The sequence below is a fragment of the Lytechinus variegatus genome, chromosome 5 (assembly GCF_018143015.1).
Source record: "Lytechinus variegatus isolate NC3 chromosome 5, Lvar_3.0, whole genome shotgun sequence".
In the NCBI taxonomy this organism is placed as follows: domain Eukaryota; kingdom Metazoa; phylum Echinodermata; class Echinoidea; order Temnopleuroida; family Toxopneustidae; genus Lytechinus; species Lytechinus variegatus.
The window spans coordinates 21,796,222-21,824,172 of NC_054744.1; the positions used below are offsets into that span (position 1 = coordinate 21,796,222).

At 36.3% G+C, this 27,951-nt stretch overlaps 1 protein-coding gene across 4 annotated transcripts; it reads right to left on the reverse strand.

The window, feature by feature from the left end:
* Positions 1-656: 656 nt before the first annotated feature.
* Positions 657-27,023, reverse strand: LOC121415727 (heterogeneous nuclear ribonucleoproteins A2/B1-like). 4 transcript variants are annotated; one of them, XM_041609049.1, is made up of 13 exons: positions 26,841-27,023; positions 21,074-21,114; positions 19,624-19,799; positions 18,332-18,478; positions 14,716-14,764; positions 13,052-13,134; positions 10,182-10,365; positions 9,054-9,248; positions 8,359-8,409; positions 6,026-6,127; positions 4,628-4,714; positions 2,621-2,650; positions 657-1,774 (listed from the first exon to the last, which is right to left on the reverse strand). In XM_041609049.1, the coding sequence occupies exons 1-12, from the start codon at positions 26,897-26,899 to the stop codon at positions 2,625-2,627; spliced, it is 1,200 nt and encodes a 399-aa protein (XP_041464983.1). In that variant the 5' UTR covers positions 26,900-27,023; the 3' UTR covers positions 657-1,774; positions 2,621-2,624. The 4 variants fall into 4 exon arrangements, with proteins under 4 accessions (XP_041464983.1, XP_041464981.1, XP_041464982.1 ...); XM_041609050.1 differs by having other exon boundaries at positions 1,735-1,794; XM_041609047.1 differs by lacking the exon at positions 2,621-2,650.
* Between the last annotated feature and the right edge of the window lie 928 nt (positions 27,024-27,951).

Below are 27,951 nucleotides of genomic sequence, written 5' to 3' on the forward strand. Positions count from 1 at the left end.
CCACTTGAGGACTGAAGTGGAAAACCTTCTGAAAATAATAATTTGTGTCTAAAGGCTAAAATTTGGGGAAGGAACTTGAAGTATCTAATATTTGTTATATGTTTAAATGGTACAAAGAACAGAGGCATGATAGCTCAGATTGGAAAGTGGGGGTTTCTGGATTCCGGTGAACTGGGTTCAATTCCCACTTGCAGACCTGCCAACCTCTGGGAATGAAAAATTGTATTCTGTGATAAAAAACCTGTATTTTTCCAAAAAAAAGTGTATTTCATAATAAAATGCGTGGCGCATTCACTCATCGCGGTGCTCAAGCTGCATGCAAGCTAAAATGCGCACTGCTCTTGCAGATGAAAAAAAAAACATTGAAACATGTGTATATCTCACCCTGGTTTTAACAAAATGAATGAAAAAAATACAAATTACCTGAAATTACAATGTACATTGATCTAATAATCATATTTGTGTAAGTTTTATGAACTAGAGACATGAAGAGATGATTTTTTTTTTATTTACAAAAAACATAGTTTTTTAAGAAAAAAAGTACTGCTATATTTTGGTTGCAAAAACGTACTAAATACGCCAAAAATGTACTGGTTGGCAGGTCTGCACTTGGTGCGCTAGTGCCCTTTGGTAAGGCATTTATCCTCATTACTAGGTCCCTCAGAAAGGACTTTAAGCTTTCGGTCCTATGGTTAATTGTTTATAAGCATTAATGCTTTCTTAGCAAGCAGGTAAAAAATTGCAAACATCCATCGACAGCATTTAAGTGCTCTATTACAGCAATGCTCGAAGTATTAAATAATAATATTCATTTATATAATAGCATTGCAAAAGGATGTGGGGGTGTTTCACAAAGATCTGAGAGTGACTATTCATTAATTTATTTTGACAAATAGCATCCCATGTAATGTTATTTTCATAACAAACAGTGGACAATTTTTTTCTATTGGCATGAATGTTCACAAAAAGACCGCTTTCTTTGCTAAAACCTGTACAAAAAGGCAATCAGTGAAGGAACAATATCATTTTCCTTTTTTTATTTTTAACAATTAATATATTTACATAATAGTCTATATTATATAGTTCATAAAATAGAACCAGCATCTTGGCGAAATGTAGATATAAAACAAAGTGCCGATATATATACATTGATCGTGAATTCATCCACTTTTCAACAAGAGGAATAATCATAACATGTTAATAAATGTTTCTGGTATTTCTGTAAGACTGTTTCTTTAATTCTTGTATTTCAATTATACATTTCCTTCAGTGAAAGTTTGAAGAGATTGGTTAAACCTTTAGTACAAACAGCAGCTGCCTACATAAGAACAAATAGTCATACCATACATAGCAGCCAGCATCAACAATTGCATGAAAATAAATACAGAGAGCACAGCCCCTTACGTCAATAAACATGTGAAATGGCTTGAGACAAGAAATGACACCCACATTAAGGTAACCTACTATTTTATAGCAATGAGAACATTCCCTTGGGGGCGAAACACTCGCTCCTATGACAAAGCAAAGGAACGTTTCCATTGCCAGCGTTACTGAACCTGATTGCCTTGGAATCGTCTGTACGGATGGAACTGGTTCCCTCCTCCCAAGTTGCCTCTTCCGTAGTTGTTGTTGCCGTACATGTCGGGGCCCCCTTCAACCGGTTGCCCGTACCCTTGTGGTGGTTGCTGTTGCTGTGGTGGCTGTGGTGGTGGTGGTTGCTGCTGCTGCTGAGGTGGACCAAAGTTCTGACCTGGCATGTCGTTACCGAATTGTCCTGCAGGGGAAATTAAGGAGCTACTACAAGTCACACTTTCATTTTGAGCTTAAACAATCATAGCAGGTTGAAGTACTGGAGAATAGTGCACTGAATAGAGCAAAATGAAAGGGGAAAAAGGGAATTTATAAAAGAGCCATTTGCATCATGAACAATTAATCTTTCCTATTGACTCAGTGGTGTAATAAGACATAGTCGGTTTATAGGCAAAAATGTGTTTTGCACAAATGAGAAGTAGACAACATGGTAAAATGGTTTTGTGGTACTTATAGTTAGTGGCACAATGGGAAAAGGCCATCTAGGATGAGACTAAATGGAATGAAGACAGAGAGTGTGTACATACTACATAGAGTGGCAATTTACCACTATAACATTGCAGTAGCACGTTCAAAATAGCATATTCATTCAAGATTTTTGACTAGAGGGGGAGATTCTGGGACCCTTCAACCATTGTGAGATGGGTCCAATTTACCCAGCTCTTTTATCTATCAGGGGTAACTATACAAATAAACATCCTATCAAGCAAATTGGGTATATTCCAGTAAACATGAAGAAAAATTGTTGGGAAATCGCACATTCATATTTTATTCAATATATCAAATCTAAATGCAGATCTGAGAGAAAACACGTCAGAAGAATTATTCAGGAACATCAACAAAGGAAGCCTATTTAATATTGCAAAAAAAAAATGAAATAAAAATAAGCCGGCATGTATACATTAGGGTGACTGTCACATTAAAAGTTAAGAGATTGAGCTTTTAAAGTCCATGTACAGTATCTTGAAGTACAAAACGATCAATTTGTTAGTTCTCTCAAAATTTAGTAATAAAATAGGAGGATACTCACAATGTTAAAAGGCCGGGTAGTTTAGGGATTCTGAAGTGGGGTAAATAAACAAATTACATGAAAATGAATCACAGCCATACACAAAGTTTGGGTTTTCAATTTCAATATTGAAACTTTCATACCTTGAAGAGTTAAAATTTGTTAGTAAAATGAAAATTTGGGAGGGCTATTTGCGGAATTTTAAAATCAATTCCAATGAAGAGGGCATATTACTGTACATGGCCTTTAAATTTGCAGGTCCATCAGTTTCTAGCAATATTCATACACAAAACAAAACAAAAGCATACTGAAAGGAAACATACATACTGTACATTCAAAAGAGCAAATTTTTTTAAGTTGTAACATCTTGTTAAAAGTCTATGTTAGAAAACATTTTGGCAAATAAATATGTACATATATGGCATGTCTTACAAACATGGCCGTGCACAGCAGGGGGGCAGTTGCCCCCCCCCCCCAAAAAATTTTTTTTTGAAAACTTACATATTTACAGAAAATTTTCACAAAATTCACCCAAAGTATGCAAGAAATCCTTCAATTCTACTTTAAAAGGGCAAATGCGACCCAATGACAAGCTCGGTCGCTTTGCTGCCTCACTTTTGAGTTTCTTCGAAAAAGTTTATGCGTGCTCCCCCTCACCCAGCAAAAAATTTCTGCGTACGGCCATGCTTACAAACGGGAAAGTTAAGCGAAAATAAAAATTTATGTACAAATATATGAATATGAATACACCTGCTTTAAAAGCACCAATAGTCAACAAAATATTTTAAGGGTTATTAAATGGAGATGAAGAAAGCGAAAATCAAATTCAAACTGAGAGTTGTGGGTTTGAATCCCAGCCATGGCGTAATTTCTTTCAGCAAGAAATTGATTCACAATATGCTACACTCAACCCAGGTGAAGTAAATAGGTACCAGCAGGAAGAATTTTTTTAAAAAGCTGTTAGCACCGGAACTGGTAGCCTAGCATAGCAGGGTAAATATGGGAGCACTTCAAGCACCTAATAAGGTGGAAATGTGCACAATATTGAATTATTAGTTGTAGTCCACAGATTGTATAGAAGTCCACTGTGAGCTCTGTGCTACCTTGATTAGAATATAATTTTCTGCTTAAATAGGTGTCATTGCTAGTATGTTCAATAAAAAAATACTACAATTTAAAGTAATAATCACTTCTACAAGTCATTCCATTCACTATGATAAAAATATTACAATAATAATGATTGATAATGAAATTGGTAAAAACAGTAATAATGATAACAATATTACTCATAAAGCTACTACTCAAAATAAAAATCATAATAGATATAATAAGAGAAAAGTAATCAAATTAAAAAAATTGAAAATGACTATCAACAGCAATAAAAATAATGGACATTCATTTAATGCACACGTCCACCAAACATGGCACTCACCGTACTCGAAAAATTACTCTGCTAATCTAGGCTATCTATTACAGTGCTTAAAGCATTCAAGGAATCTTTTTCCCGGCCAGTATCCATTTTCACCTGGGTCGAGAGTGGCAAGTGGGAAAATGTTTCTTGGCAAATAAAACTTGATGTACTGGAAGTACATGCAACATATACCAAATCAAAGTTACTTATATTGGGCCTTGTTGCACAAACCTAGCCAATTGCTTGTCCAGTTGATTTGTAAAATTGATCATGAATGCTGATCAATCGTACAAGTCAGTCCTGGGGCCCGTCTTACAAAGAGTTGCGATTGATCCGATCAATCGCAACTACGGAAAGCCGGCAAAAACAACATATACAATGCATGTTTGCTCAAATTTTTTTCTAGATATAAATGTATATCGATGAATTCATTGATTTCTTGACAGTTCAGTGTGTTCTCCTTAGTTTACAAAGGACATTACGAGTTACGATTGATTGGATCAATCGTAACTCTTTGTAAAACGGGCCCTGCAATCATTGGCGAAGGTTAATGTTACAGGGCACTGGTGATCGGCAACGCATTAAAATATATTGTTGTTTTTGTGGGTTGGACTGACCTTGATTGTAGCCTTGTTGTTGTTGGTTGTAGTTCACTCGCTGAGGACCATACCCTGATGCTTCTTGGGGATAGTTACCCATTGAACCTAGTGTATCATCAAACAAACAAATAAAAAAAGAAACAATGATTTTACTCTTTAGGAGAGTTAAACCCAGACCTATAACCAGTACATGTCAGAACTATAAACCCCACATATGGATGTAGACGAGGTTTTTTTTTTAAAGATTCAAAGAAGGAAACATGGAATTCAAGTGAAAGTTCCTCTCAATTATGAGGCAGGCAAAATGTGCATGATCAGTCAAACCCTCAAAAGTCCAAATAAATTTGATATTTTGACAGGTTAGCAAAGAGCAAACATTTTCCTAAATTTCGATAGCCCAGCCCGAAATTACTATTATGACTTCACACGTACATGTAGAGCCCAGCTGAGTTTGAAATACTATGGTATATTGGCCATGTGGTCAGGTGTGAGAGGCTGGGAAGGGAAGGAGACTGACATATAACAGTTGCAAAGAAACTAAATCTATTTTCAAGTCCCTGTATTAAACCTAAATCTTAGCACATAAACTTGGGTCTGATATTTTTATGTCATATCTATCTATCTACATTATCTATCTATCTATCTATTCATTCTTTCATTTATTTAATAGTTCATTTATTCATTTATTTATCTATTTATCACATATTATTCAAACAGGGTAATGCCATCAGTAGTCAAATACTGTTGTACTTGGGGCCCTGTATAACATAGAACAAAACAAAATACAAGCATAAAACAATACAAATGGAAAATACAAATCCCAAACATAAACAGATGGAAATGTCAGGTTTACATCTAATAACGGAAAATTGTATACGAGATTGAGAACAATAATAAACAAAACACATATAATTATAAAAAATAATAATGCAGTGTGCCACATAACTTTTTAGAAGCACTTGCCCAGTCGGGCAAGTAAATCTTTAAATAGTTGGAATATACTTGCTCTAAATATTATTCACTTGCCCGAAAATCCTTGAAAAAAAGTTTTACCTCTTCAAAGGAAAGTTTTGCGGTTATTTAAACCATTGACCCTTTTTCTCTCTTTTGACATGAACTGATCTACCTTGTTATTGCATTTCTTTTTCCAAAGTGATTTTATCTTGCCTGCCATGAACAAAAATAGGGTCAATATCATATCATATTGACCCCAATTTTGGTCATTCTACTGTGAAAATTTTGCTTGCCCAATATGGGCAAGTAGTTTTGGTCTTTACTTCAAATCACTTGCCCGACTCTAACTTTTACTTGCCCCGGGCAATCTGGCAAGTGCTTTAACATGTAGCACCCTAATGAATGTAATCCATCCCCACAATAAACTTAGGTTATGGGCCCTGACCAAGGAGAAATACAGACCTTGGTTTCCATATTGCTGTTGCTGTTGTTGTTGTTGTCCATACGGGTCCTGTTGAGATTGTCCATATCCACCTCCTCCATAATTACTATAGCCCTGTCCACCTACATGAATAATGATTCATAAATATAATAAAGTCATAATAGGGAAGCTCCACTTCTGTTACATTTAGAGAAAGAGTTATTCCAATTACAAAAAATGTGCATCATTTGTTTTATATAATGGTTTGGCAGATAAATAACTTGTTATGGAAAGTTTGTTTCTCAGGGCCCTCAAGGACAGCAGTTTGTTAACTGATGAGGCCACCCTGATTAAATAAATAAACACTTTTCCTATTTGAACTTATTCCAGATAGTCAATGCTTTTGACGTACTGTGAGTTATGAACTGGATGTCCTCATAGAAATAATGCTATGTACACTGTGTGTCATACAAATAATGCACAGTTTGAGTGTGTTGTGGCGATTGTGACAATATTTACAATATGTAACACGCAAAAGGCATTCGAGCCAAGTGATTTTAGCATAATGTTATTAATACCTGAAATGCCTGCATCATCACAAATCTAAAAATGTGCATCATTTGTTTTATATGGTTTGCCAGAATGAGCTTGTTATGGGAAAGTTTGTTTCTAAGATAACACAGACAAAGAGTATGGACTCATGGCCTTTTCTTTGAAAGAGCATGTATTTTAGACGGCATCTCAGTTTTCAAGTGATATGAGATAAATGATGCACCCAAAATGCAGTGCTGCACCCAAAACTGCAAGGCTAGTGTTGCATACATATAATTAAAGCATTAACTTGTGACCTGCATACACACTTTCTATTGGCTACATCATTGAACCTCTTTTTTACAAAGAACTCTAGAATATTGTAAAGAAAACATCAACAAGAACATTACATGGTAAAAACAGAAAAAGCCTAAATAGACTTTGGTTCAACACTTAAAACAAAAACCAAATTAGAGGACAGCAACACGAACTTATAGTGAATTTCAAACAAGACAAAAACAAAGTATAAGTCCTATCAGCCAGTCATTCTTCCCTTCTTCAACACTAATACCCTTTTCATATAGTTGTGGATGCAAACTGGATGAAAGGTCAAGGACCAGGATAATTAAGATAATGAGTGCTACTGTGAGGACTACTAAATCCACACTCCATCTCAACTGCGATTGTACGTCACTCATTTCTTGCGCAACGCGGCACAAATATGTGTGCATATGAACAACAACCGAACAACAATACTGTGTGCCTTATCACTAGTGGTTACCATGACGATAATTTGCAATAAATAATACAGACTATTGATGTATTTAAACACAAAATTGTTATTACCGATCCACATTCACTATGAATTTAGGGGTGAATTCATATAAGGGGTATTATCTTTACTCCATAGGAATGGGAGAGGAAAGTGGTGGTTGAAGAGATAATTAACAGATAATTCTGAACTCTGGTTACAATATCAACAAAGAAGGAACATAATAGAGTATGCAAGTAAAAAAATATGATAATTCCACTTTACATTACAAAACAGAAAGTTGCATCCTTGGGATTTAAATTAAATGAAATATGCAGCCTCAACGTATCAGGGGAAGATTGGGGTGATGGTGGGTAAGGTTGAATCAATCCCCCTTTAACATTTCCCGTTACCATTCTGCCGTGCAATTTTTTCCACCGCACTATTCACTGACAATTAACTTTCAGGACTTGTGCATCTTTTGAGACCAAATTTGCAATGCCCTGGTATTACCCAATATCTTGTAAATTCATTTCACTCCCAACATTGCTCAAAAAGGTGTTTCAGTCTACAAAGTCAATGTAAATGGAATTTTCTTATCTTATTTATCAAGACATGATTACCTTAATATTCATCAGCTGAAATAAATAGATTTTAGCATAATAATGCCTGAAAAAGGTTCTGCAAGAATTTTGGTGAAAAACCAAGAAAAACAAAAGGACGAAAAAGAAATGCACAAGAAATTCATTAAAAAAAAAAATCATAAGAAATTGATTTTCAAACCAAAATCTTCTTTTTTTACACACAATTGTTAGGAATGCTAAATATTTCCAACAAAATAAGTATTTTAGGAGTGAGTGAATTAGAGAAAAAAGTATGATATATGTATAAATTAGTATAACAAATTCAGATAAACTAAAATAAATTATTTCAGAAAATAAAAAAGATATAGCAGCTGAGATCTCAAGGGGGAGATGGGTTGTTGATTCAACCACCCCTCTTTCCTCCCCCTAAGAGAAAACCAAAAAGCCCAACATGGTTAGGATGAATTAAGACTGTCTGAATTAAAACAACTTCTAACGATAATGTTACCAAGGCGAGGATTTTTGGTTCCATAATTATCACCTCCTGCACTGGGCTTCCCTGTTGGATAGGACATTTTACAATCTGAACAAAATCAAACATTCTACGCAAACCTAGTTATAGGCAACAAATATTACAAAGCTTCCATACGGATTGACATAAAATAAGTGAATATTTTTTGTGCAAAGTTCAATAAGAGAAATTCATAATTTCAATGAAAATTGATGCACAAGAAGCAATATAGCTTGGCACGTTTTGTATTAAGCTGAATGTTTTAGTTTCGATTCAAATGCAGGAATTGGCAATTAATTGGAAGAAATTAAAGTTGTATAGTCAAGCAGAGCATGCAAGCTTATTCAAAAGAATTTGGGGCTGTTGATATATAGCTACATGTACATTTCTGCTTAATTGTTGACAAATAATAATTTGCAACAGAAACAGTTCTTTAAGTGCTGAATATTATCATCCAAGCTGTAGCATAGCTGCCAAAAGGGCACTTTTCACCAGACACCCATTTGAGCACAGCAAGATGCATCAAAGGAGGTTTGTACCGAGGCGGGTATTGAATTCCAAACAATGTGATCTACAGTCCGGAGACATAACCACTAGACCACCGTTTCTCCATCAAGCTGCCACACGCACATGCAGCACTCTGAATCAATTTGAATCTATTCTAGTAGCAAGCCACCCCCCACTCATCTTACCTCCATAGTTATGTTGCTGCTGTGGCTGTTGTTGCTGCTGCTGCCCCGCATAACCTCCTCCTTGTTGACCGTATTGTGGTCCCCCCTGACCTTGTTGCCGGTAGCCATTGTTGTACCCTTGTTGCTGGCTGCCGTACCCCTGGCCTGGGCCACCTCTCTGCTGAAACCCTCCTTGCTGCTGCTGCCCAAATTGGCCTACAGCAAAGTAACAATGAAATAAGTTTGTCACAAAGAATATTGTCAGACAAATTTGTCCTTAAGCCAAGTAGATTTATGGATTTCACAAGCTTAAAAGAAGTAACAAACAGTCAGTGAATTTTTTTTCATGAAATGCTACCCAGTTTTAACCTCATAGTCATTGAAATCAATCACTGATATCAACTGAGACCCATTTCTTGTTTTACAAACATGGGTGATACTGGTATTCCCATAATATTGATTAATCAAACCCTGGGTCTATGGAATGCCAGTTACCCTCTCTTTCAGTAATTTTATCATTTTATTCCTGTGCAAAGCGAGTAAATAACATCTAGAAATAAATCTACAATGAAATAAGAAATTTGTGAGTTTTAATGAATTCTTGAATCCTAAATCTTTGTGAATATTGAACTTTTATTACACTTAGTATTCTACAGACGTGTGTGGTATTATAATTTTTTCACTTGAATGGGTTCACTTTTTTCATTTAAAAATTATGGTTTATTGTAAATGAAAGGCCGACATGCCATGTTGTAAGGGTGAGGAAAATGTAATAATTCAAAGAAAGATTTTGATGGATAAATGTGCTAATAGTAAGAACCACCACAATAAGATATATCTGTTCCATTTGACTATCCAAAGTCAAACCCTAACATTAGATGATAATTACACCTGAAGTCGAGTCAGGCAAAGTTTCAAGACAAGTGTTGTTGACTTTCATTGCATATGTTATACCGGTAAGCTACCACAAATCCTTGCCTCTGATTGGCTGTAAGCTCAATATTCAATGAAAATTACTGACAAAACTTTTCATGAAATGCCCCCCCAATACTTTTCACAGTGTCTCAACTATTAGGGCCTGGGATACTATAGAAATGATACCAAATCTTTATTAAAAGTACGATTTTCTTTTTTTTAAATCCAGCCTACCCATGGGTTGACCCATGTTCCACTGGCTGCCCCCTCCGAATCCACCAAAGCCTGGCTGCCCCCCTTGGTTCCAGCTACCACCTCCTTGTGGGAAGCCTCCTCCTCCTCCACCCATAGGTCCTCCTGGTCCACCTGGCCCTCCGAACCCTCTGTTCATCTTCGGCTGGGCCTTTTTAATCTCCATCTAAAGGTTGGGCAAATGCATGAAAACACTGAATTAACAGGGAGATATCACTGAAGGAGCAGACTGGTTAATAAATGGTCTACCATGGAAGCGTTTCATGAAACAGGTTAATTTCTTCTAAGCTACTGAGATCCTTGCATCTGATTGGCTAAGAGCGAAATTGCCATTGAAAATCACTGTTTGCTTCATGAAATTCCCCCCAAACAAGCAAGCCCCATTAACCCATTTTTACCATACATGAGTATGACCTAGAGAGCCCAGGGAAACTATATTGTGCCCAAGTCGAATAAAATGACCTAGCTGCGTTTATCCTTTTCAGCATAAGATCTACATACAGCCAAAGGAGACTATTACGATATTGAGCCCCATCTCAAAGCCTTTAAATATGAAGCCTGCCCTAGGATCGTTCAAACAAGAAAAATCAGCATCTTTATGTCAATTGAAGAAAAATGATTTGATTCCATTTTTCCATCAAATAACAAAAAATTTAAAGGCTAGTAAGATCATCTAAAAGTATTTGTAAATTTACTCCTGGGATTTTGCTTCTTTAATAATTCATTTCCAATTTAAATAATATGCTTATGTGGCATGTTATGGTGTCAATTATGCACAAATACATATTAAATACTTTTTATCAATAAAGGAATTTTTAAATAAAGAAAAATTAAAGTAAAATTAATTTCTATTTTGCTTATCAACAGAAAAAGAAACATTCTCAATTATGAAATTCTAACAAATCAAACATGAAAGTATTATTCTGCATCTGAGATAATAATTATAAGGTGCAAAATTGCAAAATTTTAAATTAGTTGAAAATAAGTAAAACAAAACATATTCTTCTATATAAAAGAAAGAAAAACAGGATACAATTGAATCAATCAGTTTGATTGATTTAAAAGGACAAGAAATTAAAAAGTTAAATTTCAAAATAGATGAACTTTATGACAACGATAAGTGAATATTATATCAATATGTCATCAAAATGATGAAATTTGCATTTTTATGATAAGTGTGAGTAGAATAGCACAGCCCAGTATCACAAGGGTTTGCAGTCAATTACAAAAGACCAATCACAGTCAGTATTGCATGCACACATGGTGCAGCACATACTCACTATCAATCGATTACTATTCTTGATTGGAAAATGCAATTGATCACAAATCTTCGTTTAACATGGCCCAGATGATCTGGATTTTGCAAGTTTTGTTCTCTCCATAATATATCTAAGCAATATAATCTTTAAATTGTAAGGAAATGAAAGAAGAAATGTATCATTGGATGGAATAGCTTATGAGGCCCACCCCCTTTAATAGTGAATGTGGTGACCCATCATTTGCTCCAGTGACATTTGCTCAGGACTGTTTTCTTTTATATCTCATGAAGCATAGCGATAGAGGGTTTCTGGTTAAGATTAAGGGCTACATGTTACATTCTAAGTTAAATTTCAAATGTACAGATTTCCATCAGAGCAAATATCACGGAACCGTAAATGTTGGCACTTAATACCAGAATATAGCAATCACTCAATAAACATACAATAAATGCAATAAATGACATAGCTAACACATAAGAATTCTTGATAATCTTAACACTTTAAAAGGGTTAGTTAAAAGTTGCTAGAGGCATACAAGGCATGGACAATGATTTGAAAATAAGTTGAAAGGAAAGCTGTGTTTTTAGGACAAGGTGGATGTTCAACTACATGTACAATACCCTAATTAAATAAGCCTTTTTTTTAAGTTGAACGGTTTTGTGATCATGAGCTTTTACTATCTAAGCTTGTTATTCTGAAACTCGTGATGATATGCATCTATGTACTTTTTGAGCAATGTACATTTCATATTCGAGTTTACAACATCCACCTTGTCTTCATTTTAATATGAAATGGAATGCAAATTCTTTTAAAAATAAATTAAACTACTTGGAGCATGCCGAGAGTACAATTACTTTGTCCAATATGGTACTTAATTTATGTCTGGAAACTATAAGATTTTAGTTACACATTGTCATAACTAACATAATTGTATAAAGCACACATATACACTTCAAATTCTTTGAAGTTGGAGTACATACTTGTCCATAAAAAAGTGACAATAGCCCTAGTACACATACTGAAGTTAAAGTTACACTCTTTTTCACATGCATTAAGCAAATTCAGATTGTTATTTCTGTGATAAATACACACTTCAACTTAAAATGAGTACTGTGATGCAACTTACACTTACAGTGATAAGTTATTTGCTTATTCAATAAGTACTGCTTAAAATTACAGCTTACTTTGCTCCAAGTACTTTAACTTATCAATAACATTAGCTGCCCGGTGCCAGAATAAATTCGAACTCGCACATGCATATCACTCTCTCTCTCAACAGTTTGAATAATTGAAAATAAAAGATTAAAAAATAATGGCATCTAAGAAAAGAACACATTTTCTAATCTCTTCTGTGATTTGGCATAAGAATTTCTTAGTCTTTAGAAAAATGAAAGCTTAACGATTGATCAATCACTATGCCTGGTTGTATTATCCCTCAAGGGAAAAAAAGATAACCTCTACACTGCCCCACAAACCAGTCTTCACCACTCAAAACTTAAAACCCAATTTCTGTATGCCTCTACTTTACGTTATTCTCTCTCGTCTCATACACATTGCAAAAGAAATAGTTAAGATAATAGCTTAAAACTCTACCGATTTTCCCTTCAGCTCCAGATGGCGTATTTGGACCAATTTCTCTACGGCTTCTTCACTATCCAACGTCACAAAGCCGAAGCCTAGAATACATGGTAGGTAGGTAGGTACGTAGATAGGTAGATACATGCCATTCCATAATAATGTAAACATTACGCTTACTGGTACAAGTACGAAGGCTCTATCATTTCTACAGTGCATGCAATCAAGGGTTTTTTCTTTGATATCATTCTGAAGTTATCTGAACTTTCTTCTTTAATTAATACAAGGCATATTCATATCCCTAAATGTATTCCATTCTAAATGAAATTTACTGCACACATACCAGCCAAGATTGAAATTTTTTGGCAGTACAATCACATCATGGTCACCTTAATGCCATCTTAATTTCAAATTATCTGCCACTACAAATCTTAATGGTGTTGTCTTCTTTGGAAAATGATTTTTGCGATGCACTGTAGAAAAAAGTATAAAGTCTTACTGCTTACTCTCCCAATACCTACATGAAAACAGAAAACTTAGGAAAGAATACATTACAGTTAAGATAATTAGAATAAAAATCTACTTTAATGACAAAATAAGAATAATGATAGCTCAATACAGTCAATCTTGTAAAAATCAACACTTGTTAAAATATCTAATCTAAGTACTCATAGAGCTGTTTCTCATTAAATTGTGACTTTATAAAATTCATGCTTAAATACCAGTGTGGTACCCATAACCTTGAATTTCTTAATTGATGACTGCACTGTAGAAATATTCTCCGGAGCAATACAGAGCAACTTGAAATTATACTTAAATCTTGATGAAAACTCCCCAGTTTTTAAGAATGTAAATCCCAAGTCCTTTTTCTCTGTTGCAATAACTTAACTCTAAGACTAATTTTCATAAAAGCCATTGGTTGATTCAAGGTTGACTGTATAGTTTTAAGAAGATCTCATATTCAAACTACAATCCAGCAAACACCTGTGAGAATACATTATATTCCAGATATCTTAGATTAATCTTATTCATATCTTTGAACTTTACATTTGGACAGTTTTCTATTCCATGCTCATTCAAATGGATTTTCATAAAACTAAGCCCTGACGGAATGGTTTGATGGTACGATAATTTTCACAATACACATTCAGTGCCTAGTAAACAGAAAAAAAAGAATATCCAAACTTTGATATTCCTCTTTCTACACCAAATTACCATTTTAATATAGTAGATAATATTCCATAATATAGTAGTAGGAGAGCAGTAATGAAATAAAAACAGTAAATTATTACTAAATTAAGATTGAAAGAAATGTAATATGAAGGAACAACCTCTAAACCATCTCTGGGGCTGTTTCAAAAAACTATTTGTACGTTACAAATGACTTTGTGCATGACTGGTGAACCTTCTTGTGCTGCATGATCTATCCCTATGTAGTTTACTTCATATGTAAGAACATGTTCCAGTCACGCATAAAGTCACTCGTAACGTTACAATCAGCTTTATGAAACACCCGCCCTGGTGGTATCATTGATTCATTAGCCATTTTAATTCCTACTTCAGAGAGGGTAAAAACATGCAAATGGTTATGACACAGTACATGTACATTGCATTCTTACCAGAAAGTCTTACTTCTGGGATCATAGTCATTAATAACTTTAGAAAAAAGTCTCCCAACATACCTCTGTGCTTTCCTGTGGCATTGTCTGTCATAATGTGCACATCTTCTACCTGGAAGTAAAAAAAAGTATTGAAAAGGAAATAAAAACAGTCATAGCTATTCAAGAGTATGTAAATACTATATACACATCATTGACACACAACAATCCAACACTGCAAGTCCATAAATAGGGACGGAGGATTGCAAAACTTATCTTTAACAAGTTGAGCACCCCTGGCAGTCTCGCCTGCATTACATGATTCAATATAGCAGCAGTGCTGACTTTGAAAATTATGAAATGATTATTAAAAAGACCCTCACAATTCATATAATAGAATAATACTATATATGTTCACTGACCCTAAATGACATTTGACCGTAATTATTTGACCTAAGACTTGTGCAAGATGATCCGTGATATTTGATTACCCCTATCTTCACATTTCAAAGTTATGAAGGCAATTCAATGATTACCCCAAACATTGCCGAAGTTCATTGACCTTAAATATTTGACTTTGGTCATGTGACTTGAAACTCGTGCAGGATGTTCAGTGATATTTTATTACTTGTATGTCCATGTTTTATGAACTAGATACATAAACTTTAAAAGCTATGGTAATTCAACAAGTACCCCAACATGACCAAATTTCATTAACCATAAGTGACCATGTGACCTGAAATGCATACAGGATGTTCGATGATACTTGATTTCTTTTATGTCCAAGTTTTATGAACTAGACCAATAAACTTTTAAAGTTATAGGCCTAATGGTAATTCAACAAATACCCTCAATTTGGCCAAATTTCATAGACCATAAATGACCTTTGACCTTATTCATGTGACCTGAAACTTGCACAGGATGTTCAGTGATACTTGATTTCTCTTATGTCCAAGTTCCATGAATCAGATCCATAAACTTTCAAAGTTATGATGGTAATTCAACAGATACCCCCAATTTGGCCAAAGTTCATTGACCCTAAATGACCTTTGACCTTGGTCATGTGACATGAAACTCAAGCAGGATGTTCAGTAATACTTGATTAACCTTATGTCCAAGTTTCATGAACTAGGTCCATATATTTTCTAAGTTTTGATTACTTTTCAAAAACTTAACCTTGGGTTAAGATTTTGATGTTGATTGTCCCATCATAGTCTAAGTTCATTGACCTCAAATGACCTTTGACCTTGGTCATGTGACCTGAAAATCAGGCAGGGTATTCAGTAACACTTTATTACCCTCATGTCCAAGTTTCATGAATTAGGTCCAAGTACTCTCTAAGTTATGCTGTCATTTCAAAAACTTAACTTTCTGTTAAAATTTGGTGTTGACGCCGCCGCGCCGCCATCGGAAAAGCGGCGCCTATAGTCTCACTCTGCTATATTTGCAGGTGAGACAAAAATGGAAATAGACAAAAGCTCATTTTATCCATCACAGACTGATCACCTTCCTGACGTAAAGGTCGGAATGGAAGAAATAAGCGAGAGTGGCGGCCGCTACAGTACGTTATTCTAGTCACCTGCTCTATGGAATTTCTGCATCCAGCTATGTAAGGCATGCTTACATACACTGTAATATCTTGCTTTGAAACTTGCCTATCATATAATACTAGTAATGCAGGGCTCCACAGTCCACACTAACCCATTTTTTCTACTGGTCCAACCTATTCATGTCGGACCAGTAGATACCCAGTTTTTCAAATTTTTACTGGTCCGAACCTAAAATCTACTGGTCCCAAAAAGTAAAGAAAACATTTAAAAAAAGGCGCAAGTTTATTTTTCTAGCCTTTCGTGACCCCCCCCTCCCGTAAAACAAAGGAATGAAGGACAAAAAGAAAGCAAGACAGAAACGAAGAGAGTAAGAAAGAAAGAAAGAAGGAAAGAAGGAAGGAAGGAAAGTCAGAAAGAAAGAAAGGATGGAAGGAAAGAAGGAAGGAAAGAAGTAAGGAAAGAAGGAAGGAAGGAAAGTAAGAAAGAAAGGATGGAAGGAAGGAAAGTAAGAAAGAAAGGATGGAAGGAAGGAGGGAGGAAGGAAGGGAGGAAAGAAGGGAGGAAAGAAGGAAGGAAAGAAGGAAGGAAGGAAAGTAAGAAAGGATGGAAGGAAAGAAGGAAGGAAAGAAGGAAGGAAGGAAGGAAAGAAAGAAGGAAGGAAAGAAGGAAGGAAAGTCAGAAAGGAAGGAAGGAAAGAAGGAAGGAAGGAAGGAAGGAAAGAAGGAAGGAAAGAAGTAAGGAAAGAAGGAAGGAAGGAAAGTAAGAAAGAAAGAAAGGATGGAAGGAAGGAGGGAGGGAGGAAGGAAGGAAGGAAGGAAGGAAGGAGGGAGGAAGGAAGGAAAGAAGGAAGGAAAGGAGGAAGGAAGGAAAGAAGGAAGGAAGGAAAGAAGGAAGGAAAGAAGGAAGGAAAGAAGGAAGGAAGGAAGGAAAGAAGGAAGGAAAGAAGGAAGGAAAGAAGGAAGGAAGGAAAGAAGGAAGGAAAGAAGGAAGGAAAGTAAGAAAGAAAGAAAGGATGGAAGGAAGGAAGGAGGAAGGAAGGGAGGAAAGAAGGGAGGAAAGAAGGAAGGAAAGAAGGAAGGAAAGAAGGAAAGAAAGGATGGAAGGAAAGAAGGAATGAAAGAAGGAAGGAAAGAAGGAAGGAAAGAAGGAAGGAAAGAAGGAAGGAAAGAAGGAAGGAAGGAAAGAAGGAAGGAAAGAAGGAAGGAAAAAAGGAAGGAAAGGAAGGAAAAAAGGAAGGAAAGAAGGAAGGAAAGAAGGAAAGAAGGAAGGAAGGAAAGAAATAGAGAAAAAAAATCAAAGATTGAAAAGAAAGGAAAGAAAACAGGAAGAAAACAGAGGAAGAAAGCTAAAACTATTATCATAAATAATTTATGTTTCTTTTTTGGCTCAATTAAAATAGCTACGAAAGAAAGTCAGAAACCAAGTGTATCAACACACATAAATGCATATGTGGGGCTAATATGTATTCAGACGATACCACCCGAGACCCGATCTGTTTGAACCAAACAGAAGTGAAAATTTACCCTTTTACTGCTTACAGATGACAGAGTTACTCCAATTTTTAGGAAATATGGACATTATAAGAGCCTTTCATGAGTACGGAACCGTGAATTTTGACAGTTCTGTGAGAGATTTCTGCCAGAGTTTAGCCAGGCTTCGTTCGTGCGGCCAGTGGAGAATTCACCATGTGGATTGTGTGGCTGACTACATGTACACTGTATGCATGCTGTATAGTACTCTAGTAACACGTGCGATTCATTCTGTGTGTATTCTGTGTGTGAATTGCAGAATTTAACGGGGGGGCAATGGTTTGCTGTGAATTTGACCATTTCTGGAAAAGTTATTGGCCCAACAATGGTTTTTATTACTGGTCATGTCGGACCCTTAAATCTTGCTATTTTTGGAAAAATTACTAGCCCAACAATGATATTTTTTACTGGTCATGTCGGACCAGTAAATCTTCCAATTTCTGAAAATCTACTGGCCCAACAGCGATTTTTACCGGTCTGGGACCGTCGCTAGTGTCGAGCCCTGAGTAATGACAGAAAAGGTTGTTTGACCAAAACTGCCCATGAGATAAATACAAACTGGTCTATTATTACCCCACACCCCCCCCCAAAAAAAAAAAAAATCACAATCCTGTTTCTCACCATTCCAAAGGGTTTGAAGACATCATAAAGATCCTGCTTGCCTGCCTGCTGTGAGATACCCCCAACAAAGATTTTCTTGGTTCTGTTATCGTCAGGTATGCCACCTCTTGGTCTAGATCCTCGGGCATTGCAAGGTTTTGTGTCCAGCTGCAACAGAGAGGAAACCCGTAAGGGTAATGTTTACCACGACATAAAAATTGTGAAAATTCCACACACTAATCAAATGACCAACTTCAACCCCGGGTTTAGCACTAAAACCTACCCTAAACCTAACATAAAACCTAATTGTATCCCTGACCTACATCTTAGATAAGATCAAACCCGCAACAATTGTCGCAGTCTGAGCAAATGTTGTGTCACCAAAATTTTTAGGAAATCTATCTACAGGTGAATCAGCTCCAGTCGACCCTCTTATGACCACAATATTCTGTTTGATTTTGGAGAAATTTTACTTAGAGGGCATAACTATTGCATGATTGGCTTTTTCTGGGGCCCTTTAAATGCAACTCAAATGTCAAGTGAAGTCCTAATTACAGTTTTTTTTTATTAGGTGAGAATCAAGTTGCTTTGATTTCTAGTGTTGCTTTCTGCAAAGGGCACCAGGTTGAAAATTGCAAACATATTTCTTACAGTATCACACTCTTGCTAATTTTAGAAACATTTTGAATTGTAATATTTTAAAGCAGCTATTACTTCAGTTACCTAAAAGCTCTCTAAACTCTTTCCCTGACACAGCAACAAGGGGATTTCAAGAAGTTTCATTAGTTCACTAGAAAATGCATTGGCCTACTGAAAGAACGCCTGAGCCCATATTCATAAAACCTGAAGAAATCTAATTATCCTAATTGCACAAAAGTCCATATCATAAAATTTTAGGTGATTCCTAAACTTTTAGGCCGGTATTCAGAAGTTGGGTTTAAATCAAACCCTGGTTTAAAGTTGTGGTTTAACTACAGAGAGCCAATTGGGGCAAAAAACCCTAACAGTACACATCCAATTTATTAACTCATTTGACACTAATTTTGTCCATGATTGTCTCTGAATGATACCTGAAGTATTTTTCTTCACTATGAAAGCAAAAGGAAACTAAATAGTCAACATAAGAAATATTCAAAATAACAAGAAATTTTTAATCATGGCTCCCCATAATTTTAGTACAGGGTTAGACTGAGGTCTATTAAGTTAAACCTGCCTTCAGAATACGGGCCATAAGGATTAATATGGGCCCAAAGGTCCAAAACATTTATGGATTAGACTAGAGTAAAAGTAAACTAGTTGGACATGGAACTGACCTCTTTGCCATCAAGTTTATGCTGGCCTTTCTTTAAAATGACATCATCTGCACAGCGTGGATCATCATATTTCACAAAGCCATAGCCCTTATTCATGCCATTGTTGTTGTCCTTATCCATCATCAAAACGATATCGTTGATCTTTCCAAATGACTCAAAATATGCCCGGAATGCATCTAAAGATTTTGAAAAATAAGACATTTTCTTCTGATAAATATAAAATATTTTTTATGATTCAATTTCTGTGTACCGGTAGCTTATAATTTGAAATGTATTTCTTTCTGTTGAATAATTTTTATAAACAATAAGGGAAACAAAGCAATATCTATATGCTGTCACCACTTATCTTTATCTTATGAATGTCATGGTAAAAAAAAGAATAAATATATAAAGATTATGAACAGTAAGGGCAAGTCCCAATTAACATTCATTTTAAATGGCTGAATAGAAAATTTGTTGTAGAGACAATGGAGCAATTACAATTAATGAAAGGATTTGAGCACCCTATGAAACAAACAGTCCAATCCAATGACAAACAGTTTCATGAAATCCTCCCTGGATTGTATGAAAAAGAAATTAAGAACATTGGCTATCCGAGGATGGCAACTCAAACAGCCAGATTACTGACTTCCAGAAACATACAAATTTTTTTGTTTGTTTACATCTAGCTTCAAATCAGTGTCAGTTTGCCATCACACGATCATACAATGTAGCTGCAAGGGTCATGATCGTTATATTAGATTTCTGACGTCACCTGGAATTTATTTTCATAGTCATTAGGTGGCAACATTTACCAGGGTCTCGTACAATAAATTAAATGCTATAATCTCATTGGTAATTACTACTAGGTGGTTCGTAACCACAAGTCTCGCCTGATTTCATGGTCAATGAAAGATGTAATAAGATTCTTTGACCCTGAGATGACCTTTGACCCCATCATCCTCAACAGCACACATGTGGTATTATCCAAGGATCAAATTTGCACCAAGTGTGAACATAACTGGTGAAGATAAAGATAATAAGAGCAAGTTCAACAAAAAATTGAAAAAAGGAGTAACATGTTCAGATGACCTCACGTCGTGACCTTTTGACCCCCAGATGACCTTGACTCCATCATTCTCATGAGGTCACATGTGCTATTACCTAAGGATCATATGTACTTGTATGAAACATAATTGATGCAAAAATTAAAATGAGAGCAAGTTTAACAAAATCTTTTGCATTTTCGAACAGACCAACACAAAAAGTGATAACTAGGTCTCTTCCGAACTTCATTCAGCCGAGACAAAAAGATGATTACAACCATCACTGTTGTGTTGAAACTTGGAATCTAAGTGTGATTTTGTTTAGATGCATGAAATAAATTGCAAAATAACCCCCCCCCCTTCCCCTCTCAGGCCCATCCCAACACAAAGTACCAGATACGCTAACTGTTCTTGGATTCACTTACCTATAGTAGTTTCCCGGTTCACGCCACCAACAAATATTTTTCTAAAAGAAGGTATAAAAAGATAATTTGGTTAAATCATATGATGGAATTCAGATAAATGAATTCAGAGTTTTTGTATAATCATGATTGGTATTCATATCTGCTCATATAAAACACATACACTGACAAAGCAAAACTCAAGTTGGTTTAGCTGCTTAGTGCTTACGAATCAGTTATGTATCATTCATTCAACAAAATTCAAATATTTGATCAAGTTCATCAACCCCACTCAAAACATCAAAACTGGAGAAAAAATTTGACTTTGAAAAGTGAAAAGTAAATAGTGCCCATGATGTCATGACAAAATGTCCCAGGGGGGCCAGTCAAATATATTGCTGTACACACGCGTGGCCAAATTATTTCCAAACACCCCCTAACCAGTTTTTCGCAGGCTTTATTTACACATTTTGGCCCCTAACAAGTTGCCGCCAGAATATGACCCCGGGTAAAAAGCTTGGGGGGAAAAACATACCCTAATCGTGTTTGGCTAATCTGGAAAAAGAGCTTTGGAAAAAATACCTACATATATTTGACCCTGCGATTGACCATCTGTATTACATGCCCTCATATAGATTTATAGATGAATAAGACGACATGATCTAGAATCTACCGTCAATATACAGTAGAGCCTCGAGGTGCATGGCCAATATGCAATAAGCATATAGTATTAAAAAAATGCTCATTCCACATGTTCAGGGAGGAATTAATCATCATTCTACTCGACATTAGGCAGTTTCAAACCGCCTCGATCACAAGAATCCCCGTTAAATTACGAGAACTTTCTTAGGCTGAAAAATACCCGTTAATTATTCCTGCATTCACACCGCCCTGAAACATACCCTTCGGGATAAGTTCCTGAAGTTACGAGCATGCGCAGTATGGTCTGATAAGCAGGCAAGGCGCGAGATTCAAAATCACTAGCCCAGCAGCCACCCACAGCTCCCGCGCCCAACGACGACCAACGACACGCTGGGCTAAAAGTTCCCGTAATTTGCTTTCACATCGCCAAAATACCTGCGACCTTGGAAAAATCCCCGCGAAAGTTCTCGTAATTTCGCCAAGTACCTACTATTTAGCGGGTATTTTCTTTCGGGGAGATTACGCGTAGTTTGCTTTCACATTACCAAAATACCTGGTATTTTCTGATCGGGGTAAATTTCCCGATCAGAGAATACCTGGAACTGGCGAACTTCAAGTGAGAAGATTAGAATATTTTTTATTTCATATATTGAAATACAAAGAAATAGTGAGTGGATTCAATTCAATTCAATTCAATTTTATTTATTTCACTTCCATCAAACAAAAACAAATTGTATACCATACATATAAAAATAAGTATTTGTATCCATTGCAAAGAACCAAAATAATACATATGTTGTGGAAAAAAACTTACACGATGACATCATCAGTCTCCTCATTTGCATACAGACCAGGATGTGCATATAACTGTTTTGTGGAATTAAGCGAAACTTTAAAATGTCATAACTTTCTTATTTTACATCCAATTTTGATGAAATTTTCAGTGTTGTGCTTGTTGGATTTTTCTCTTCATATTCAAATAAATTATTTGTTTGGGGGGGACTTGTCCTATAAGTGAAATAAACAAAAAGTAATAATGTTGTTCACACGTGACACCACAAACTGGACCCTCAAAAAAAAGGAAAAGTTAGAGTTAGACCTTTATGTTGCGTTCATTCTCGGTAACGATCGGCCATTTTTGTTTCAATTTTGATAGAAAAACAAACGAGACAGAACTTTTCCTTTTTTGAGGGTCCAGTTTGTGCCTCAATGTCAGGTCTCTGTGACTGTGTCACGATTGACCCGGGTGGGGTCACTCTCCACATGGACTGCTACCCACCCATGTCCGACAACCTCAGAAATGCACCCTAAACGGCGTAACTACAATAACTAAATTTGCAATTGCAACCCTAAATGGCGATAGACCTTCATCCATTATAATCAAGTATGTGCAAGTAAGCACGCATTTGTAACGCTGGCGAAGAACAATCATAGGAAACAAGATGGCAGCGTAAACATCGGGCAAGTCTCTTCCTTCTTTTCACAAACAATATTTTTCTCATTTTTTGATGAATTCTTGTTCAAAAATAACGAGAGCGTAGAAATGTCGGAATGAAGTTTTATCCCCTTTAAATTATTTAGGGCTAGATCTTTTAGAAGGAAAGTAGAAATCTCAGACAGGGGTGACAGTTTCAGGTTTTGGCGTCCTCCGTGTACGGTGTAGGTGAATGAGAAGGAAGACCTGGCTTCATTGAGAGTAAGTAAGCCTATGTTAGTAAATGATTTTTCAGCATTATCGTGATATAGGGAACCACCGTTCACTTCATACAGCAGCGCTTTATTCAGTCACACGCACGGTTCCCTATTTCCACCTCCATTCACTTTGTACACAAGTGCACGTACACAAATCTAAGAGTGGTTCCCAAAACCACGATTTGGCCGATTTTTCCTCTCAAGAAGCCGCCTGGCTAGGGAGGCGTAAGAGAGAACAAGGTGGCCATATCGTGAATACTGACTCTGGAGCCATAAAGTATACAGTACCTGAATTTCACTAAGCACGACTACGCCTCGTTGACTTTCAATAGATTTATTTCGTTCAATGCAAGCTCACTCGGCTCGCTCTCCGCGGACAAGACTCTCGCATGTGGGACAATTTCTCCGTTGACACGACATTGCATGATAACTCTCGCATCATCACACCCCCAAATCATAATGGATCATCCCAGATGATATGATATCATACACAGTCACACACAATAATTTTCAGCGTACTATTACTTTATCTTCCTTTTTGACTCCAGCGCGTGTTATTGTGTTGCCAAAACCCATTGACGGAGCCAAAAAGGAGGATAAAACCTAGAATCTTAGTTTTATCGTTCTTTTTGGCTCCGTCTATGGGTTTTGGCCACGCGATAACACGCGCTGGAGTCAAAAAGGAAGATAAATAATAAGCTTGTTGAAATTGTAGTGGATGGATAGCCAACTGTCTAAAAGTGGCAGAGTGGTTTTGAAGAGAAGGGAAAAGAGGGGTTGATGGAATATATACAGGTTAATTACCGTGCGTATCATTAAAAAAGTGGAGTCAAAAAGGAGGATAAAGATATAGACAGTTTGAATTGATTTATTTAGTGGATAGCCTACTGTCTAAAAGTGGCAGAGTGGTTTTGAAGAGAAGGGAAAAGAGGGGTTGATGGAATATATACAGGTTAATTACCGTGCGTATCATTAAAAAAGTGGAGTCAAAAAGGAGGATAAAGATATAGACAGTTTGAATTGATTTATTTAGTGGATAGCCTACTGTCTAAAAGTGGCAGAGTGGTTTTGAAGAGAAGGGGTTGACGGAATAAACAGGTTAATTACCGTGCGTATCGTTAAAAAAGTGGAGTCAAAAAGGAGGATAAAGATATAGACAGTTTGAATTGATTTATTTAGTGGATAGCCTACTGTCTAAAAGTGGCAGAGTGGTTTTGAAGAGAAGGGAAAAGAGGGGTTGATGGAATATATACAGGTTAATTACCGTGCGTATCATTAAAAAAGTGGAGTCAAAAAGGAGGATAAAGATATAGACAGTTTGAATTGATTTATTTAGTTGATAGCCTACTGTCTAAAAGTGGCAGAGTGGTTTTGAAGAGAAGGGAAAAGAGGGGTTGATGGAATATATACAGGTTAATTACCGTGCGTATCATTAAAAAAGTGGAGTCAAAAAGGAGGATAAAGATATAGACAGTTTGAATTGATTTATTTAGTGGATAGCCTACTGTCTAAAAGTGGCAGAGTGGTTTTGAAGAGAAGGGAAAAGAGGGGTTGATGGAATATATACAGGTTAATTACCGTGCGTATCATTAAAAAAGTGGAGTCAAAAAGGAGGATAAAGATATAGACAGTTTGAATTGATTTATTTAGTGGATAGCCTACTGTCTAAAAGTGGCAGAGTGGTTTTGAAGAGAAGGGAAAAGAGGGGTTGGTGGAATATATACAGGTTAATTACCGTGCGTATCGTTAAAAAAAGTGGAGTCAAAAAGGAGGATAAAGATATAGACAGTTTGAATTGATTTATTTAGTGGATAGCCCACTGTCTAAAAGTGGCAGAGTGGTTTTGAAGAGAAGGGGTTGACGGAATAAACAGGTTAATTACCGTGCGTATCGTTAAAAAAGTGGAGTCAAAAAGGAGGATAAAGATATAGACAGTTTGAATTGATTTATTTAGTGGATAGCCTACTGTCTAAAAGTGGCAGAGTGGTTTTGAAGAGAAGGGAAAAGAGGGGTTGATGGAATATATACAGGGCGTGCGTATCGTTAAAAAAGTGGAGTCAAAAAGGAGGATAAAGATATAGACAGTTTGAATTGATTTATTTAGTGGATAGCTCACTGTCTAAAAGTGGCAGAGTGGTTTTGAAGAGAAGGGAAAAGAGGGGTTGATGGAATATATACAGGTTAATTACCGTGCGTATTTAGTTGGAAAAGTGGAGCCAAATAGAACGATAAATATATAGACAGTTGATATACTGTGACTTATAAAAAGTTGAAGAGTGAAGAAGAAAAAAACGATGGGTTAATTAAATGACAGTGAAATTTCTATGAATAGCGGAGTAAAAATGTAAACTTGGCTTAATTATCGCTGACTAAATAAAATGTAAGATTGCATATGATAGGGTTATTTTATAATTCGATTTTTTTTCCCTTTCCTACATTTAAGATAGATTGTTAGTAGGTTAATAAAATTTGTGGCACTGACTAAATAAATAGGCCGATCATTTTATTCAGTCAGTCAATTAAGTCAGTCAGTCATGAGGCCTGACTTGGCTGACAAAATAAGACAGAACTATGAATTGGGAAGATCATCAATGTGATTTTTGCTGACTAAATAAATTTAGGACGATTTTGATTTTATCAACTTTTAGTAGACAACTGTAAATTCTGCTTTCTGTCAATCAACAGGTGTGCATGAGAAATTAACAAGCATGCATGTGGCACAAGCACTTCAAGCCGTGAAATTTACATGTCTATTGAATTAGGCATTCCTGCACACTTGTAATATACATATCATGTAAATATCATTTTTGGTGAAGTAATTATTTTGTGAAAGCTGTGTATCGAGCTGCAGGGATTATTGATATTCATTTAGTTTGTTGAAAGTCAGAAATGATTTGACAAAGTGTGAGGTATATTCCTAAACACGAATTTTACTTTTAGTCAGTATTATCCCGTCAGTGAAAACAACGTTCTGAAAAAAAGAGCAGAATCAAACAAACAACTTTCCAATATGTTTTTCTTTATTTTAGTCCAAGCCAACACTCGAAAAGCGAAGAAGAAAATGAGATATTTGAGAGAGAGAGGATAAGAAAGTATAGCCTCGATCGTGCGGACGCACATATTTTGATGACTCTATGATCGTGAGCCAACTCGAGCGCGGATGGAACTTCAGACCCTTTGTCGAGACTATAGTATAGGCGTTGTAAGAAATTTTGGACCCTAGATCTTTTTTGTCTCCGGAGTCAGAAAGCACGATAATGCCACCAACGTTATATCATAACCTTGTTCATAGAATGAGCCCCCCCCCCCCCCCATGACTGCACACAATTCACAAACATCTGAACAGCTACACAATGCAGTCCCACTCGTTGTGTTTCTTGCCCTTTTTAAAAAGTTCAGCCATTTCACTTTTCAGCCTCACGCATACCGGCATTTGCCGAGTTTTCGCGTTTCTTACCCCACTTCTTCGCCCATTCTCTTCCCAATGTTAGTTGGAGGATTAAGGACAATGTTCATCAGTCTCCTTGACGCGACACTGAATCGGCTTGTTCAAACACCTTTTGGAAAAGAAAACGAAATTCCTACGAGTTCACGAACACATCGACGACGTGGAAAGGTGACGGGTTTCTGCGCCAGCTGTACTATATACTGTACGTACGGTACGTACAGAAATGTGCGATCGGCGCGGCGCATGGATATGCATGCATCGCTGATCATCACGCCTTCACTTCACGGCCCCTCCCCCTCCTCTAGTCCCACCGTACCAGGGTACGGTGCGGTGGTGGGGGCAGGTCCCGGGGCAGGTGGGGGTACCTACCACAATGACCTACCACCACCACCACCTAGTCTGCTGTGCAAACCCTTCACTCGAATTAATTGGGGATAGAGGTATAAACGTGCAGCCTACTCATATGCCTTGTGTACTTGTGTAGTGAATTGAAATCCCTGAGCACGTGCTAGTCTCAGGGCTAGTCTTTAAATGGACACACTGTTAAGGGACAAGTCCATCCCAACAAAAACTTGATTTGAATAAAAAGAGAAAAATTCAACAAGCATAACACTGAAAATTTCATCAAAATCGGATGTAAAATAAGAAAGTTATGGCATTTTAAAGTTTCGCTTCATTTCACAAAACAGTTATATGCACATCTCGGTCGGGATGCAAATGAGGAATTGATGACATCACTCACTCACTATTTCTTTTGTATTTTATTACATGAAATATGAAATATTTTTATTTTCTCGTCGTTGTCATGTGAAATGAAGTTTCATTCCTCCCTGAACACGTGGAATTCCATTATTTTAACATTTTGTGCTTCAGGCAAGGAGGTTCTAATTGTCAAATTCGTAAAAATTGAAATATTGTATAATTCAAACAATAAAAAACAAAAGAAATAGTGAGTGAGTGACATCATCAACTCTCTCATTTGGATGTAACTGGCTCGTTCATATAACTATTTTGTTAAAAATAAGCGAAACTTTGAAATGTCATAACTTTCTTATTTTACATCCGATTTTGATGAAATTTTCAGCATTGTGCTTGTCTGATTTTTCTCTATTGATTCAAA

Bases quoted from the DNA above. Each gene is read 5' to 3' on its own strand.
- LOC121415727 (XM_041609047.1), bottom strand. From the start codon at position 26,899: ATGAACATTGTCCTTAATCCTCCAACTAACATTGGGAAGAGAATGGGC. The intron at 21,115-26,840 runs GTAAGAAACGCG...ACCTTCTTTTAG, and splicing joins AGAATGGGCGAAGAAGTGGG to AAAAATATTTGTTGGTGGCG. The intron at 19,800-21,073 runs GTAAGTGAATCC...CAAAATCTTTAG, and splicing joins GAACCGGGAAACTACTATAG to ATGCATTCCGGGCATATTTT.